The sequence below is a fragment of the Sciurus carolinensis genome, chromosome 12 (genome assembly GCF_902686445.1).
Source record: "Sciurus carolinensis chromosome 12, mSciCar1.2, whole genome shotgun sequence".
NCBI classification, from domain to species: Eukaryota; Metazoa; Chordata; class Mammalia; order Rodentia; family Sciuridae; genus Sciurus; species Sciurus carolinensis.
In genome coordinates, this window is record NC_062224.1 from 107,113,894 (window position 1) to 107,131,242 (window position 17,349).

The 17,349-nt window shown below is 37.5% G+C and overlaps 1 protein-coding gene across 4 annotated transcripts in view; it reads right to left on the reverse strand.

Annotated features, from left to right (window-relative positions):
• Positions 1–13,440, reverse strand: part of Rasal2 (RAS protein activator like 2) — a 364,280-nt gene extending 350,840 nt beyond the window's left edge. For all 4 annotated transcript variants that reach the window (XM_047520359.1, XM_047520358.1, XM_047520357.1 and 1 more), the window contains exon 1: positions 13,092–13,440. In XM_047520359.1, coding sequence (XP_047376315.1) covers positions 13,092–13,293 — 202 coding nt within the window. In that variant the 5' untranslated portion in view covers positions 13,294–13,440. The remainder of the gene's footprint in view (positions 1–13,091) is intronic.
• Between the last annotated feature and the right edge of the window lie 3,909 nt (positions 13,441–17,349).

Consider the following 17,349-nt stretch of genomic DNA (forward strand, 5'->3'; position numbering starts at 1 on the left):
AACATTCAGACCACATGACTCAACCATGCCACTGTTAAGATATCTGCCCAAGAGAAAAAAAGCACATGTCTACACAAAGACAAACATAAAGGTTCACAACAATGTTATCTGTCATGGTCAAAAACTAAAAGCAGGCAAAGCACTTGCCTAACATGCACAAGACCTTGGATTCAATTCCTAGTGCTGTGGGAGGGTAGGGGGAAATAAACAGAAAAACTAAAAACAACCCACATGTTCATCAAAAGGTGAACTGATAAACAATTGTGAAATACCATTTAGTGGACTACTACTCACTCAAGACAAAGGAATTAATTACTGATAAATGCAATAATCTGGATGAATCTCAAAATGTGCTGAATGAAAGAAGGCAGATTTGAAATGAGCATTGTATATATCATACAATTCAATTTATATGAAATTCCATAAAATCCAAACTAGTCTATAAACACAGAAAGCAGACTAATGGTTATCTGGTGATGTGATAAGTGGTGTGGCAGTGGTGGACCAAGGGAGGGTTAACAATGAACACAAACTTTTTAGACAAAATACATGTTGTTTTCTTGATTAAGGTGACGGTTTCATATTTACATATTCTAAAACATCTCAAATTACACTTTAAATTTGTAGTTTGTTCAATTATCTTATTAAAACTTTTTAAAGACACATGAATTGATTAGAATGTCAGACTCTAACTTCCCACTGTTAAATTGACCACAACTCAACAGAGTCACAGATTTTGAAGAAATGTGACCTATTAGTAAGAAATGAAATTATATTTCAAAACTGATTCACACACTGGACTGTGTATGAATCATACTTAGGTCTCAAGCTGTTGAAATAATAAGCATGGGATATAAATTACAAAGTACATGTGCTATAAAGGATGGCCAAATTCAAGAGGATCTAAGATGAAAGGAAATCAGGTCCACCAAGAGGTCCCATTACCCCTGGTCTTGAGTTCTACAAATGTCTTAAAATATATTCTATATGACCAAGATCTGATCAATGTTTGGATTAATCAGATTCTTATCAAAAGTGCATTATTTTCCTAGAATGCAGAGCCACTTAAAATATCAACCCTGCCTGGATTAAATGGAGCTATGCCTCAGATGAATACGACTCATGGTCTATAAGATTTTGTGATCTAAAAGTATCAGAAGTCTGAGTTGATCAAACATAAAAAATAGACCTAGAAGGCATGCTTTTATAGAAAAAAAATTCACATTTTGTATTACTGCTAAAAATACATTTTAGAGAACAGACTTTGTTTAACCTTTTTTAAATAAAGAAATATTCACACTACTCGCCCACATATGTTGTCTACAGTTAATAAAATTTGGATAATTATATGAAGATATTCAGGGAAATCATCACATTCAAAGCATATCCAACAATAACAAATGTTATTTTGCAGTGACGATGTTATATGAAACCATAGGTAAACTATAGGATCAAGGTCCAAATTAACACAATTTTCCTTGTTATGATTTACTGAATTTTTTTTATAATAACTGTTTGAATTTTTTATTTATAAGGAGTCAACTGTATAGCAGTTAAGAGCATAGACTCAAGAGGAACCACCTGGACTCAAATCCCACATATCAGCTACTTACTTGTGGTATAATCTTGGGCAAGTTCCTTTATATCTTTATGCCTCGGATTCCTTATCTATAAAATAGGGATAATCATACTATTTACCTCTTAGAACAGTTATGAAGAGAAGATTAAATAAGTTAATAGGCATAAAGCACTTAGAAATGTGTCTGGCTCATAATAAGCATTCAAGAAATTTTACTTGTCATCATTATAATCATGCATATGATTATGACTGTGAGTAAAGATTAATAGATGCAAAAACACTATCACTGATAATCTGAAAAACATCAATATACTGCAAATTCATGCAAAACCTACTTGAATAGACATTTCTCCAAAGAACACATACAAATGGCCAATAAGCACATGAAAAGAAGCTCACCATCACTAGTTACGGCAAAATACAAATCAAAACAATAATGGATACCACACCACATTACTAGAATGGCTATAAACAAAAAATGGAAAACAAGAAGCACTAGGCTGGGGTTGTGGCTCAATGGTAGAGCACTTGCCTAGCATGTGTGAGGCACTGGGTTTAATCCCCAGCACCACATAAAAACAAACAAATAAAATAAAGGTATTGTGTCCATCTACAACTAAAAAAATAAATAAATAAAATAAATTTTAAAAAGCATAAAAAAGGGTTGGGAAACTAGTTCCGTGGTAGAGCACCCCAGGTTCAGTCCCTAGAACTGGGTGAGGGAAAAAAAAGAATTAATGCAAAAGAATTTTTTAGTTACTTTACATGCTCACTTTTATTCCTGCAGTTTACCAATGAAGAACTCAATTATTTGTTCTTACCTACATGACTCCAAAGGAGGAAGCAAGGCTAGGGTAAGATTTCTCATACTACTAAATTCTAAGAGGACTTAGAAAAGCATAAAAATGCTACTTTAAATATTGTGTGATACACTTAAACCCAACAGAACAAAGTGGAAACAGTAATTGTGTACTCAGATAACAGAGATAGGGTGATCTTAATTACTTCACCAATAAAATGGAGAAGTGACTTATTTCTTAAATTTGCCAAAAGAAAACAAAAATTCAGGGTATCTTGAGATGTAGGGGGGAAAGGCAACTTTGTAAAAACATATAATTTTTTAATTCATTGTTTTATTTGTTCTAATTAGTTGTACATGACAGTAGAATGCATTTATACATTTTGAGAGAGCACAAAAATGGAGTATAATTTCTCATTTTTCTGATATTGTAGGATCACATCAATCATAAAAACAATTTTATATCATATGTTCACAGGTAAATGGAATAATATCATTGGTTATATAAGGGGAAAGTATTATTGCTAGTTAAGCTATAGAAAAAGAAAGATGATCAGCCAACAGACATTACAAAGTAAAGCTTCTCTTAAGGTGACATTCTGGGAGGACAATCTGTAGTACGTAACAAAATAACACAATCTAAAAAGCAAATGACTAAAAATATGCTCTTAAACTGATTTAGGTTGAACTTGCAAAAAAAAATGAAGACTTTCTGACTTGAACAAAACAGTAAACAATCTAACCCCAACAAACCTCTAGATTATCTTTTTCAATAGGAATTACTACTTATAATACAATTCTTTCCTAACCATGTTATCAAGCTAGATTCAAAAGTAAGTATATAAATTTTAAATTCTATAAAAAGAAAATTATGAAGTCTTAATGACTAGAAGATACTAAAGGCAGAGTCGTTTTAGTTATTAAAACAGTTATAATAATATAATAATTATATAATAATATAACAGTCATGGATTCAATCTTTGGCAAACCAACTGCTTTAACTCTATACACCTTCACTCATTCACTTAGAAATACGCTATTAATCAAAAGAAGGACCGGCAGAAAAATAACTCCATTTTTTAAAAAGAGTATTTTGTTTTAGTTGTAGGTGGACACAATACTTTTATTCTTATGTGGTGCTGAGAACTGAACCCAGGACCTCACTAATGCTAGTCAAGCGCTCTACCACTGAACCACAACCCCAGCCCAAATAACTCCAGTTTTGCAGACAGTCTTAAAGCATTAGGACTCTGTGGGCATTTAATACATAATAAGTAATGAAATTTATGTAAGGTTTCAATATATTGAAAACAGTTATACAGTATTAAGACTTAAAATGTATCTTCATATACTAGTGGCAAGAACTGCTTTCCAGGAAGGTTGCACCAATTTGGCAGTAAGTCCTTTAAAAACATTTCATATTCTAGGAATTCAGTGTAAGGAAATAGAGGTTCTGTTCAAAGACTTGTACACAAAGACAATCAGTAAACTGTCAACATAAAAATTGTGAAAAATATTAAGGTCTAAATGAGAATGACAGTTAAATAAGTTACATTAGTCATTAACAAATTATATTTTCATATTACAAAGCCTCAGTAATAAAGCAGCATGATATAGGCACATGAACATAAAGAGACCAAGATAAGAACAGAAACTTTTGAAATAAACCAAAAGATAAAAGGCAATCTAGTACAGGAAAAAAGAATAACCTTAAATCAGTGGGGAAAAGATGGATTATTCAACAAATGAAAAACAGTTAATAGAAAAACACTAAGGAGAAAAAACGTCTTTTGAACCAGTAAGTGAATCTTCAATCAGAATGTTTCAGGGTTTTCTGGAACACAGAGAATCAATTCAAAAAAAGACCAAGATGGTCTGTCAACCTTCTTGGCCCTGTGATTAGGGGCAAGTTGGTGCACTTTTTAAGACTGAAACCAAAGAAGAGGCACATTCTACCTTTGTTAGGACAAATGAAACATCATCACTTAAAAAATGAAACTGGATCCATATCTCTTATCTTCTACCAGGATGAATTACAAATGAATGAAAGATTTAAATGTAAAAACTGAAACCAAAGAAAAACTAGACAAATCATAGGATGATTACTTTATAAATTCAAAGTAGTCATGGCCATTTTAATTATGACATAAAATCAAAAGTCATAAAAAAAAACCAATATATTCAACTACACAACATTAATTTCTTCATGGAAACACCCTAAGAAAAGTCAAAAGACAAATGAAAACACCAGCAACTAATTGCAGATATAGGACTCTTCGTGTAATATACTAAGAATTCCTACAAATCATATAAACAAAAAGACCCAACAACTCAATAAAAATGGGCAAAGGATATAAACAGTTCACAGAAAAGGATACAAATAACAGCTCTTAAACATGAAAAGATGTTCAATCAGCACTCTCATATATTGCTGATGAAATATAAATATAAATAGGTAAAATCCCTAAGGAAGGCAATTGGCAATGTCGTTCAATACTGTATACAAACCTTTCACCTAGCAATTTTATGACTTTTTCTTACAGATATACTTCTACACAAGCAAAATGACTTATATTCAAGATTGTTCACTGAAGCATCACTTCTAAGAGTGTAACTTAGAGACTGATTAAATGAATTATGATTCACCTAGGCATTATGCAGCCAAAAAAGAATGAGAAACCGCTTTACAAACTGACAGGAAAATACATCCAAGACATATTAAAAGTGGGGGGTCTAAAGAAGAGGGAGGAATAACTCAAGGTACAGATCAAATCAATGCTTATAATGGGTTAACATATAAAAAATGGAGAAAATGCATATATAAACAGTAGAAACTATATCAATCCAGATGTAAAACAATTAAAAACTGGCTCTGACACCCAGAAATCCTAGCCAACTGACTCCAGTCATTTCATTAACCTCACCAAAACATAACCTGAATTTTTTTAAACTTGGTTCTCAGTTATGGCATAGTTTTTATACATCCAGCTATCCCTTTGCTTATATGCACATTGAATAGCCATGGAAAGATGCATTAAAATTTTCAAATTATTTATTGTGTTGAGGGAACAATGATTGCCTACCAAAGAGCCAATGTGAGGTGGGAGTGGGAGAAACAGAGAGAAGGGATGAAAGACATCTCATCAAATATCCTTTAATACTTTTTAAATTTTGAAACAAGGGAATGCATTACCTACTTTAAAAAATAAAGAAGTATATTTGAAAAAAAATTGTTTTCAACATAATAGAAAAGATATAAAATATATGCAGCATGATATATCAAATATATACAGAAAAAAAATCTGTACACAGAATAGAATAAAATGACAAAGAACAGTTATCTCAGCAGTAGTAATTTTAATTTATTTGAATTTTCATTAATTTATTTACATTAAACCCAGATTATATTAATAATTAGAAAAACTATATTAAATTTTAATGATATGACTCAGAGAGGTTAGAAATTAAAGGGGAAGGTAGAAATGTTATTAGGTATTATTCAGGGTTGTAAGCATCACACATGAAATCATTTAAATTTCCTTAAAGTTTCATTTCCAATCACAGCATAAAGAGTTTATGACCAAAGAACTTAGGAAAATGGATGAAAAATATCTAATCTGTCCTCTGGTCTATCTCTAAAGGGTCGCTGTGAGATTATTCTCGTCCTTCTACTCTGAATGTTTTGTTCATTTTTGTTTTCTGTTACCTAGGTAATGGTACTTCCAGCATTTCCCTTAAAGACTGTGAAACTAACAATCTGGTATTTCTCACTGTCCAGCTTTCCTGACCCTCAGCCCTAATAGGTCATCTCCCTAAGGGAAAGCAATAAGATCTACAAGCTAAATCAGGAGGCTAAGGAATCCGAGGTTAAGAGTTCCAATTCTGACAAACTGTGGAATTTATCTCCAATTTTGGGAATAAGCTAAATTTCAAGAGCCATTTTTTTTTGTTTTTTTTTTAGTAGTAGATGGACACAATACCTTTATTTTATTATTTATGTGGTGCTGAGGATCAAACCCAGTGCCTCACACATGCAAGGCAACCAAGTGCTCTATCACTGAGCCACAACTGCAGCCCAGGAGCCAGTTTTTTAATGAAACAATATAAAGGACTGCTTCAAAAAATATTTATGACTACTGACTTTAAAGTTTGTTTTTAACTTTTTGCACTATAATTCTTAAGTTTGTTTTCTTGCCTTATGTTAAATATCTTCCTCTCCAAAATGTCACTCTCCTAATCAGAATCTGCAAGTAGTACCAAACACTCAGACTCGGAGATGGGGATAATGCACATTTAGAAAGCCTACTGAAAGTGACGCAATGTGAACAGAACTGGAGCGATGTCAAAGGCAATTTATGAAGAAGTAAAAATCCAATCAGGATCTATACTCGACCCTTAAAGAGCAAAAGGAAACTACGTTAACACTGATTGGTAAGGAAAGGTAAAACAGTCTCCTAATATCGGAAGCCACTGTAGAAGATAAGGAAGATCACTGTATCATAGTCTAGCAAATGAACTTTTGTTAGGTCCTCAAGCATTCCTTTTTTTTAAACTAACACTAACTGCACTGGGCCTCAGGACTGTCTTTTCCTTCTATTTGCTTATCATACGCTTCTTCGTGGCTGCTTTCTCCCCAGAAAATAAGCTACATTACGTTCATACAGTTCTCTAACCACTAGCCTTGAGAAGTACTCAATAGCCCTTGGGAAGAAAGGTGTTTTCACAAACATCAGAAAGCAATTTTCCCTCTGCCAAGACAGGGTGAAGTAATTTCAGAATTGCCTTCAGCACACTTCAAACTCCTCCTCCTGGTTAACAAGACCAAACACCTCTCTAGTTACTTAAAAGTTTTTCCAAAGGAAGGGACAAAGGAGAAAACAGCTAAATTTTTTCTGGATTAACTCAGTCATTAGTTGAATGCTTTTTTGTGGTTCACCTACTTAAAAGATGATCAAATCACTTTGTGCTACTGAAGAGAGCAACTGCAAAGAACAATTACATAAACTCTGCTTCAACTTACCTCATTCTTCTTTCATTGAAACAAAGCATCAGAAACCACTGCCTTGACACTATTTTTATCTCTGTAAAACCTAACTTTGTCATGTGAATTCTTTCTTTTCCTTGGCAAATCAAAGAAATTTATTTCATTCAACACACAACATAATAGGAAACAACTGTATTATTTTTTTTTAATGTGTGCAATCAAAGTTGGAAAACCAAAGCATTTTTCATAACTTCTCTGGCAGCAATATCTGACCTGCACTGACATAAAGCTATTTATAGTCTTTATACCACTTCATGTGAGTATTCATTTGTATAATTGCAGAAATATTAACATGACTGATTCCTGGCTATTGCTCCAGACACCACTAGGGGGGTTTATGTTACTGTCTATAGTCCTTCTCTAAAATCACATTTTTAATTCTCGCTCAAGTTCAAATGCTTTGGAAAAGAAATCATTATTATATTTCTTAATAATAATAATAATATATTAATATTATTCAAATTCAAATCAATAAAAAATATTTTCAGTCCTTAAAAAAAAAAAAAACCAAGCAGCAATAAACCAACATGACAGAAGGTAGAAATATACTAAGATTTTATAAAAGAAATTATCCATTATCTATGAACATTAATAGAACACAGTTGAATGAGACATTCAACTTTTCTCTCAAAGGAAGAAAAATGGGGCTATTCAAACTTAAAATAATTTAAATGAACAGTATATGCCTAGGTATTCTTGAAAGTTCTGATTTCAAGGAAGAACTCTTTACGCATATAAAATGTATTTGTAAATCATGAGTGATTAATGTGTCAACATTATGCCACATCCTAAGTACTGAACTCAAGTTTAAGATCTCATGAACTTCTAAAATACTATTACCTCATTTATAAAGTTTCAATTAACATTATTGAGGAAATTAAAATACTTAATAGGAAAGTGGGGATATATCTGGTACACATTCACTGATTTTCTTCTCTCAATCAATTAGCTAGAGCACATAAAACCTGCAGTCTTAGCTGAACAATTTTATTCATCTATACTTACAAGACTGGGTGCACACCTAAGACATGGAAGAATGAGTGATTCACTAAAAATATTCAAATTATATTAAGAACATTGTTTCAGACCAGTAAGTTAGTTCTAATTCACACTGGCCCAAAATGAAACAACTTCTTGAACTTGTTACTGGATGCAACATTTTAAATAAATAAGGAAACATTCTCTAGAAATGCAATTAAATATATATCATCCTTTGTCTGATTTTCTGAAGCATGAACACTATGCATTACAAGCAGGAAAGTGAACAGCTCATATCCAGTTCAAGAGAAATTCTTACCAGATTTCCACTGTCACATTTCTGGAATTATATGATATCTTATGTAGTATGATTCATTTTTTTCTTTTGTTTGTTCTAACAAGCCTTTAGTAACTTTCCAACAGGTTCCTTGCCATCAATAAACAATGAGATGCACACCAGCTTAATGATCATGTTGATGTTAGTCATTATATTAAGCAAATACTTAGGTCAAGTCCTAATAATAATATTAAACAGTACATTTCTCATTGACCCTTTACTGCACTAGCTACATTGACCTCTAATTCTTCAAGAGCCTATCTGTGCAAATACTTGCAGACCTGTTATACTGATGAGTACAGAGCTCCACTGAAGACAGTTCTAGAGAAAGTATCTTTAATTTACCCCCAAAGAAGGTCCAACACTGGCCACCCATTCATGGTAAAGTAGTTAATTTTAATGTTCCCATTGTTTACCAGAAAGCACAGACAGTGAGGCTGGCTTTGCCGCTCCTGTTTCCTTTTGCTAGGCTGCTGAGCTTTTTCAGCCAATTGACTTTGCTTTGAGGCTATAAATATCTGAAAAATGTTCTGCATTTGATGCTCTTGGATTCTGCATCCATATTTAGCTGTTTGTGGCATGCCTTTGTTTAAGCTACTCTACCACCCATAAGATCAGTCAGGTTAGCAGGGTGCAGCAGCACACTCCAGTAATCCCAGCAACTCAAGAGGCTGGTGCAGGAGGATCACAAGTTGGAGGGCAGCCTGAGAAACTTATCGATGCCTGTAGCAAAATAAAAATAAGTAAATAAAAAGGGTTGAGGATGTAGCTCAGGGATAGGGTGCCCCTCGGCTCAATCCCTTGTATCACAAAAATAATTAAAAAGTTTAAGAAAGATCAGTCACATTGAGATCAAAATGGTCAAAAGACAGATGGATCAACATTCAACAGACATAGACTTAACAACTATGAACAAGGCTACAACCTGCTAGACATGGTGACAATGAAGGAAGTGGCAAGATAAAGATATAAACAAGACAAGACATCCTGATGTTGAAAATTTTATAACATCTTACAGGACATGGACACAATTCACTATTACATGAAACATTCTACAAATAAAGGAAAATAAAGGACAGTATGGCATATTTTCTCTTAGCCATGTGTCAATGATGAGCATCCATTTGTGTTCTAAATAAAGATTTACCTATCTGAAAGTTCTGAACATATTCCAAAAAACTCTTCCAAATCATGGCAACACACTAAGTTCTGGATGTGTTATCCACAAAAGAGCCAAACCTATCGACACTAAAGCAAAAACAGTGCCTAGTCTTCAAATTTTGTGAGGCAAACTAAGAAAATAATGTTCCTAAAAGTTTCTGTTAAGATATTCTTGGGGAAGGAGTACTTTTTTTGTCTTTGCTGTTTGGTTGCATGATGATTTCAAAGATAAGTATATTGCAGAGGATATGAGGTGTAGCCTGCAGCAATTAATACAGCTCCTTATATCCCCTATCTTAAAAACCAACCTGGCTATTTTAGGTTAGGTCTCCCAACTATAAGCTAGACCTTAGAAACATCTACACCCCTACCTTCCTATCTTGTGAAAACATTCCAAGCAAATATACATCTCACTCAGCATTCCTTCCTTCAAACCACAGTTGACTGACCTTTTGATAAAAGTACTCCCCAGAATCCTCAGATAGTGGTGACTAAAATGCATTAAATTAAGGACAAATCTAATGACTCGCTCCAAAAGTCAGGATAAAATGTGTAGGCAAAATTGTGGGCAAATAATGGGATAAGCCAAAATATCAGCCAACTTTAAAGCTAAAAGGGACTATAGATCCCAACTACTACAGATTCCTCATTTTACACAGAAACCTAAAGTCTAAGAATTAAAATTACTTGCCCAAAGTTAGACAATCAATTTGTGGCAAAGTCAGAATGAAAACCCAGATTTTCAATCCCGAGTTGTATACTCTTGACTGTTTCCAATGTCTAGATTTCTTAAAACGTTAGACTAGTCATCAAACTGTCTTTAAATTGTGTAGAACAACACAGATGATCCAAAACAATCAAGGTTTTGAATACACAAAACAATTAAGAAACAAGAAAAATTTAAAAAATTAAACAAACTAGTATTCCCCAAATTGATTTTCCACATTCTATTATTTTTACTTCAAAGTTGTTCAAGAAAAAATCATACAGTAGACAACTTAAAAACTTGCTAAGAACATGGACAAGAGTCATTCAAATAGCTTTGAAATAAAAGCAAACTAAAGATAACAAAGTAGTCTCCAGGATGAGTTGCCCTAGAGGAAGGAAAGTATCTGTAATAAACAGTAAATAAAAACAACTTCTGGTTAACTGCTGGGGATGGTGGAAAAAAAAGTAATGATGCAATGGAAATTCTGCCAGTTGTCACAGAATCACTGTATATATGTGCTTTTGCGTGAATGTAAGCATGTATATACCAGTTACTCCAGATTTCCACTTTATGCAGAAACTTAGAGCCACTAAGTAAAAACTACTCACCCAAAGATAGACAACCAAGTTGTGGCAAATCCAGATAAAAACCCAGGCTTTCAACCCCTGTTGTATACGCTAGATTAGGATCCCAATTTCTTGATTTCTTTAAAATAGGTTAGGGGTGTGTGTATGTAGATAAATATGCATATGCATGCATACACACACACACAAAAAAACAAACTACAAAAACATTTATATGACTTACATGCAAAGAATGACAGTTAATGTGAGGTCTAGAAAGTCCCAAGTTCTGAACCCTGAAATACTGATTATCATATGTTCTTACTGTAACATCATCTAAAAGACAATATGCCAAAGAAGTGTATAAGAATAAAAAGGAAGATAGTATAGAAAAATGCTGTAACTACAATATACTCTAATTCATATTCATTTTCAGATTCTTATCAACCTTCGGTTATAAGTGACCAGCTAAATGGGATTAGCAGACAGTTGGAAAATCAGGCACCAAAGTTTTTATTCTAATTTACTGAGAATGAACTGGGTAATCTTGCATCATCTCCCATTTTACTATAACTCTTCCAGGTAAATAGAGTAACACTGCAAAACGCTCACAGAAAACAAGCAAAATATGAAGTGATACATACATAAATTGCTAAGAAGAACTGGCTATAAGAAGAGTTGCTGGATTTTTATGGTTCAAAGGGCCACTAGAGATTATTTAATACATTCCACTCCTTTTACATATTAGGAATCAGAGGCAAAAGAGGTAAATTAGTCTGCCCCAAGTCACTTAGCAGCACTTAGTGGTAGAACTGAGGCAAGAATTCGTGTGTCTAGGCTCCTAGTTCTGAGATCTGATGGTGACAGACATTAAGACATGAAACCAACTGAAATCCAGAAGAAGAACCTCTAAGGTTACTCTCAGAGAATGAAGATATACCCTGTTCAGAAGGATGAAAGAAAAAAAAATAATGTACTTGATTACTACAGGCTTAGATGCACATGACTGCAGAATATCTCAACATTGCATTTGATCCCAGGTGCTTCAAATTTGTCATTTTATATTCAGCCACAATACTAATGTCTTTTATGGTCATGTGAGCTAAGCGATAAACATCTCACCATTTCAATATTTCGGAAAGCCACAACTAAACCGTGAATGCCAGACTAAAAAATCCTTGGGCTATGAGTTTTCAAAACCAGCATGGTTTTAATGCTGCCACAAGCCTCACCCTAATAGAATCTCATCACTCAGTTTTAATTAAAAAGGCAGTTGCTCGGAATGCAGAAAGGGAAAGTTTTAGTGTGTTCATCACTTTTAACCTGCTGAATGGCAACCCAGTCACTTCACAATGAAAACTAGAAACAATGGTGCAATTTGAAACGATCCACGCACATTGGAATAAGTGGCCGCCTTTGAAGAGCGAGGTTCAGAAAGAGGTTATAGACACATTTGTCGTCCCCCCTCCACATAATTTGGGGTTTAGTACGTTTCTTAATTTCATTGTTTAGCTTATCATCTGCTATGCGTTTTCATATCTTCATCTCCAGTCCTGCCTTACTTAACAAGAGAAAGAGATGAAATCCTATTCAGTTGGTCTCATGGCTTCTTCCACCAAATCTTCTAGGTCTGTTTGCAGTTCCCTTGAAGTAATCACCTGAAAATCACGTCTGGGAAACCCAACTCCATAAACTCACTGCGGGTGCCTGGAGAGGTCCAAAGATCAACACTGAGTCACATCTCTAGCCAGGTGGTAATCCCGGGAAACTTGTCAGAAAAGCACCCCCAGAACAAAAAGGGACGGTGAGAGGCTGACCCAGGACGGATGGCGACTGGGAAGGAGAACTGGGACTGGGAAATGCCATTAAGCCCAAGCAAAGTCAAGAAACACCAGCCCCGCAGACGGCCCGTGGTCCTTACCGTACACGCGAACCCAGCTCTGCTGCTGGCACACCGACTCCAGGAGGATCCGATCCAACATGCCACCGGCCACAGCCCCGCTGACTGGGACCACCGCGTCCAGATCCTCCGGGGGCAGCGGCGAGTCGGACTCGAGCCCCGGGAACATCTCCGGCCAGGATAGCGCCTCCGCGGCTCCTCCGGACGACGGAGAGAGCTCCATGGTGCCCCGGAGGGACGAGGCGGCGGCCGCGCGGCAGCGGCTCCGCGCCCTGCCCGCGCGCAGGGAGGACGGCGCGGCGCGGCGCGGCAGAGGCAGCGGCAGCGGCTGGGACCCGGCGGCAGCCGGCGCGGACGCGGCTCGCCTCCTTCCGCGCCGCCCACTGCCCGCGGCCCGGGCGCTGCAGCCCACCTGCAGCCGGAGGGAGGGACTCGGGCCGGGAGGCGGGTCCGGCGTGGCCGGCCGGGGGTGGGTCCGCACTCAGGTGTGGGTCCCTCCGGGCGCGGACGTGGAAGACCGCGGGCGCCGAGGCTCGCCCTCCCGCCCCCTCGGGGCCGCCGTCCCCAGTCCCCGCGGGCGTCTCCCGCGGTCAGTCCAGGCTCGGGCTGAGGATGCGGCGGGGCCAGGCAGGGCTGGGCTCGGGGGCGTCGCCGCCAGGGGCCGCCCCCTCTGACCGGCTCCCGCCGCCGCCGCCTCAGGGGCTCCGAGCGCCCTCTCCCTTAGCCTGAGGGGGGCGGTGGCCCCCGGCTCTCGCCCGCCGGTCCTCAGCTTCCCCCTCCGAAATGAGCCGGCCCGCCCCCCAACTCTCAGCCCACGGCTCGGGCCGCGGCTCCGGCTCCCGCTCGGCTGAGGATCCCACAAGCCCGGCAGCCGCGGCGGTGGCGGCGGCGGCAGGCGGCATCCCAGGGTGATAGGCCGGAGCAATCGAGGGCCGAGAGCCCGGCCGCGTGTGCAATTGAGTAACGAAGCGGAGGAGGAACTGCCACCGAAGGCAGGAAAAATCGGGCACCGAATTATTCATCCGGCCGGGCCCGCCTACTTTCCAAACGCGGTCTCCTGGGCTGTGCGGTGCGCGGTCCTGTCTCCCGAGCTGCTCAGAGCGGAGGCTGTGTCGGGAGGCGGGCAGCACAAGGGGTGCGGGAAATTTAAAAAGGAAAAAGGCGCGCCTCTTTCTTCTCATTCCTTTCCTATTTATTTCTAGACCAACATCTATTTCTTACTGGTGGAAGAGTTTGAAGAGACTGCTTTATTTTACAGTCACCCTAAGGGAAACGCCTACGTCCTTCCCAGAAAGGAGAGTTGGCAGCGGGTCTGGGATTGTGGGTTCTGTACAGGATCTGTGTCCTGCGCCCTGTCCGCGCTGAGACTGGACTTGTCATCGGTTTAGAATAGCTTGGTTACGAAGTGTGGTGTGGATGGATGGACGGGCCTTGCGAGCCCGGGAAATGCTCAAAAGCTCAGTATTAACCAAACATGCTTCTCTTTTTTGCCTTTGATCTTTGTATAACATGCTGGCTGGCTTTTTTTTTTTTTTCCTCTAATGATGTCACTTGTATTTTATTTTTGTTCCCTGTGTAGACTGTCTCCTTCCTCGACCTTGACTTTGCTTTTATGCCCACCCAAAGCAGGATTCACCACTTTAGGTTTAAGAGATTACAGGCAAACAATGGTAATAATTTTGAAATTTAACACTAACAACTTAAACCGTGCTTTGCGCGGTTGTAGATTTTCGATGACAGTGTTTCTTGAACACAGCTGCTTAAAATGGAACAGGATTTTTTTTTTTTAAATAATTGCATGTTGCCTTTTTAAAACATACACCTTTTGGGGCCTTTTGTCAATATTCCCCCTCTACCCCATTCCTCCTTACTTTGCACAATGAAACTGTTGTTCAAGGTCACATTTTAGTTTCTGGTTTCATGGAATTCTGGGTTTATTGAGAGTTATGAGAATGCATTTTGCAATTTTCTTTTATTTTGAATAAGAGCAAGAAGTAACCTTAAGAATAATCTCATCCTGTCTGTTTAACAGGTAAGGAAACAGGAACAGCCAGGTTACCTGGCAAATAAACCACCAGTCAAATACATCTACAATGTCTCCATGATACCAATTACTTCAACTTTGTTCAAGAACCCTTTGTGATTAAACCTGTTTGTCTGTTGCTTGGTGACATGTTGGAGGGATCTTTTTGAATATTCAGAACCTTGCTTGTTTACTCTCTGACTGCATAGTCAGTCTTCCAAGTCTAAATCATCATATACACTTCATGGATGGGGAAAGATTTTGAAGGCAGAAAGTTACAGGGCTCAGCATTGAGCAGAGCTGGAGCATATCTGTTTATACTACATTACTGTCTATGTCTTGGTAACATAAATCAGAATAAGTGAATAATGGGTATCAGATGTACAAATTTAAGTAGCTCTTTATTAGTCAGTATGTAAGGAATTTATTTACCCAAGCATTTATCAAAAGCATCATTATAAGCAGTGTGTGAAACATTCAGAGGTTTTTCCCAACTTGCTCCGTCAGTGGTATCATCCATTCTTCAGCTGAAGAAAAGTCTCTGCCAACCCCCGATAATCCTGCTTTCTTAGTAATCCCACTTTCATCATCCAGACCACTAAATATTTGTTCCCATTCTGACCCCAGATTAGTTGCAGGTTATTATCTAATCAACTAAGTAATAGTGTGTCTGGAATTTATCTAATGGTCATAACCTAAAAAGAAAATACTTTTCACAACCCGAATAATAATTCTGTGAGATAAGCAGAACCAGTACTTTTTAAATCACCCTTTAGCCAATGGAAAAAAGTTGGTGAACCAATTTTTTATGCCATTCACCAATGGCATAAAATTCTACTAAACTACTGAAACATAGCTAGTTAGCAGACTGAGATTAAAACTCTAGACTCCTAATTATTTAAATCATTCATTAATCTAGATTTCTTAGGAGTATTTTTCTTTAGCAGGTGGAGTTGTTCTGATATTTGGGAAACAAAAAGTAAATGTTTTGTTATTTTTGCAAATTATTATCATCAAGGAAAAATAGTGAGGTTAAAAAAAAAAACAAGAAAAAATATAAATCAATTTTCATTGCTTGGAGGCAGTAAATCCTCCTTGAATTTATACCAGTGGTATCTCCCTGGTATAATCCAGAGTTTAATGTGAAGATAAGTCCTTGGCTGATGAAGTCTTGGTTTACATTGTAGATTGCAAACTGTTCTTTGCACGTGAACTACAAAAGAGCTGAAGTCCCATTTCCCTGCCTGACTTCTTCCCAGCTCTAGAACTTCAGACACTTCCCTCTCCTATTTATTGTCATTGAAACTCATAAACCCAGGAATCAAATCCAAAACCCAAGAACAGTGGAAACAGAAAATGGGGAAACTATGGAGGAGAAAAAGTAATTCGCTAATTAATGGTCAAAAAATGGGAGAGGTGGCAACAGTCTAAGATCCAGAAGAAAGAGATCATTGGTTCTAAGTACACATTACAAATATTAAGAAATGAGGATTTGGAATTTAACTGTCAAAACCTGAGGCCCAGTTACGTGTCCAGTTTTTTCTATTCACTTGTCAGGAAACACACACACACATAAATGGTTCCCTCTTCAAAAGTACTTTGTTAGCTAGTTGCTGATACCAGTCCCTCCAGACCACATAGACACCACCTCCCAGCTGCCTCCCCAAAACCGTAATGAAACTTTCAAAATTGTGGTTCACCAACCCTCCCTTTCTATATTCCCTTTCCTCTTGAATACGGGAAAGTAACACTCTATCGATTACATACTACGATATTGACTGTAATGGAAGAAGTCAGATATTCCCCAAAGATTCTATTTGGTCTTCCACCTACCTCACTCTCCAATTCCCTGGTGATCTATGCTCTTCAATGGTTATAACTCTCACTTGGATAATGATGATTTTGAGATAACCATCTCCAGCCCCATTCATAGGACTGAGGTCCAATCCTGAGTTTGTAAATATTGAACACCATCGAGATATGTTTCCTGAACTTCAGACTCAAAGTATGGGAAGAAATCTTTTTGTGTTCTCCTTCCTCTTGCCCAAACACACACCCTTCCCTTCTTGAATTTCCTTTTCTCATTAATTTAACTAGTAGTTTGTCCCTCCGACTTACTAAAACATGGAGTTACCTGTGAGTCCTCTCCTCTACCCTAGCTTGCATAAATCCAACCCATTTTCCATTCCTCCTGATACCATCCTGGCTCAGACCTTGATAAGCTTTGATCAGGATTACTGCATTACTTTTTAGCTC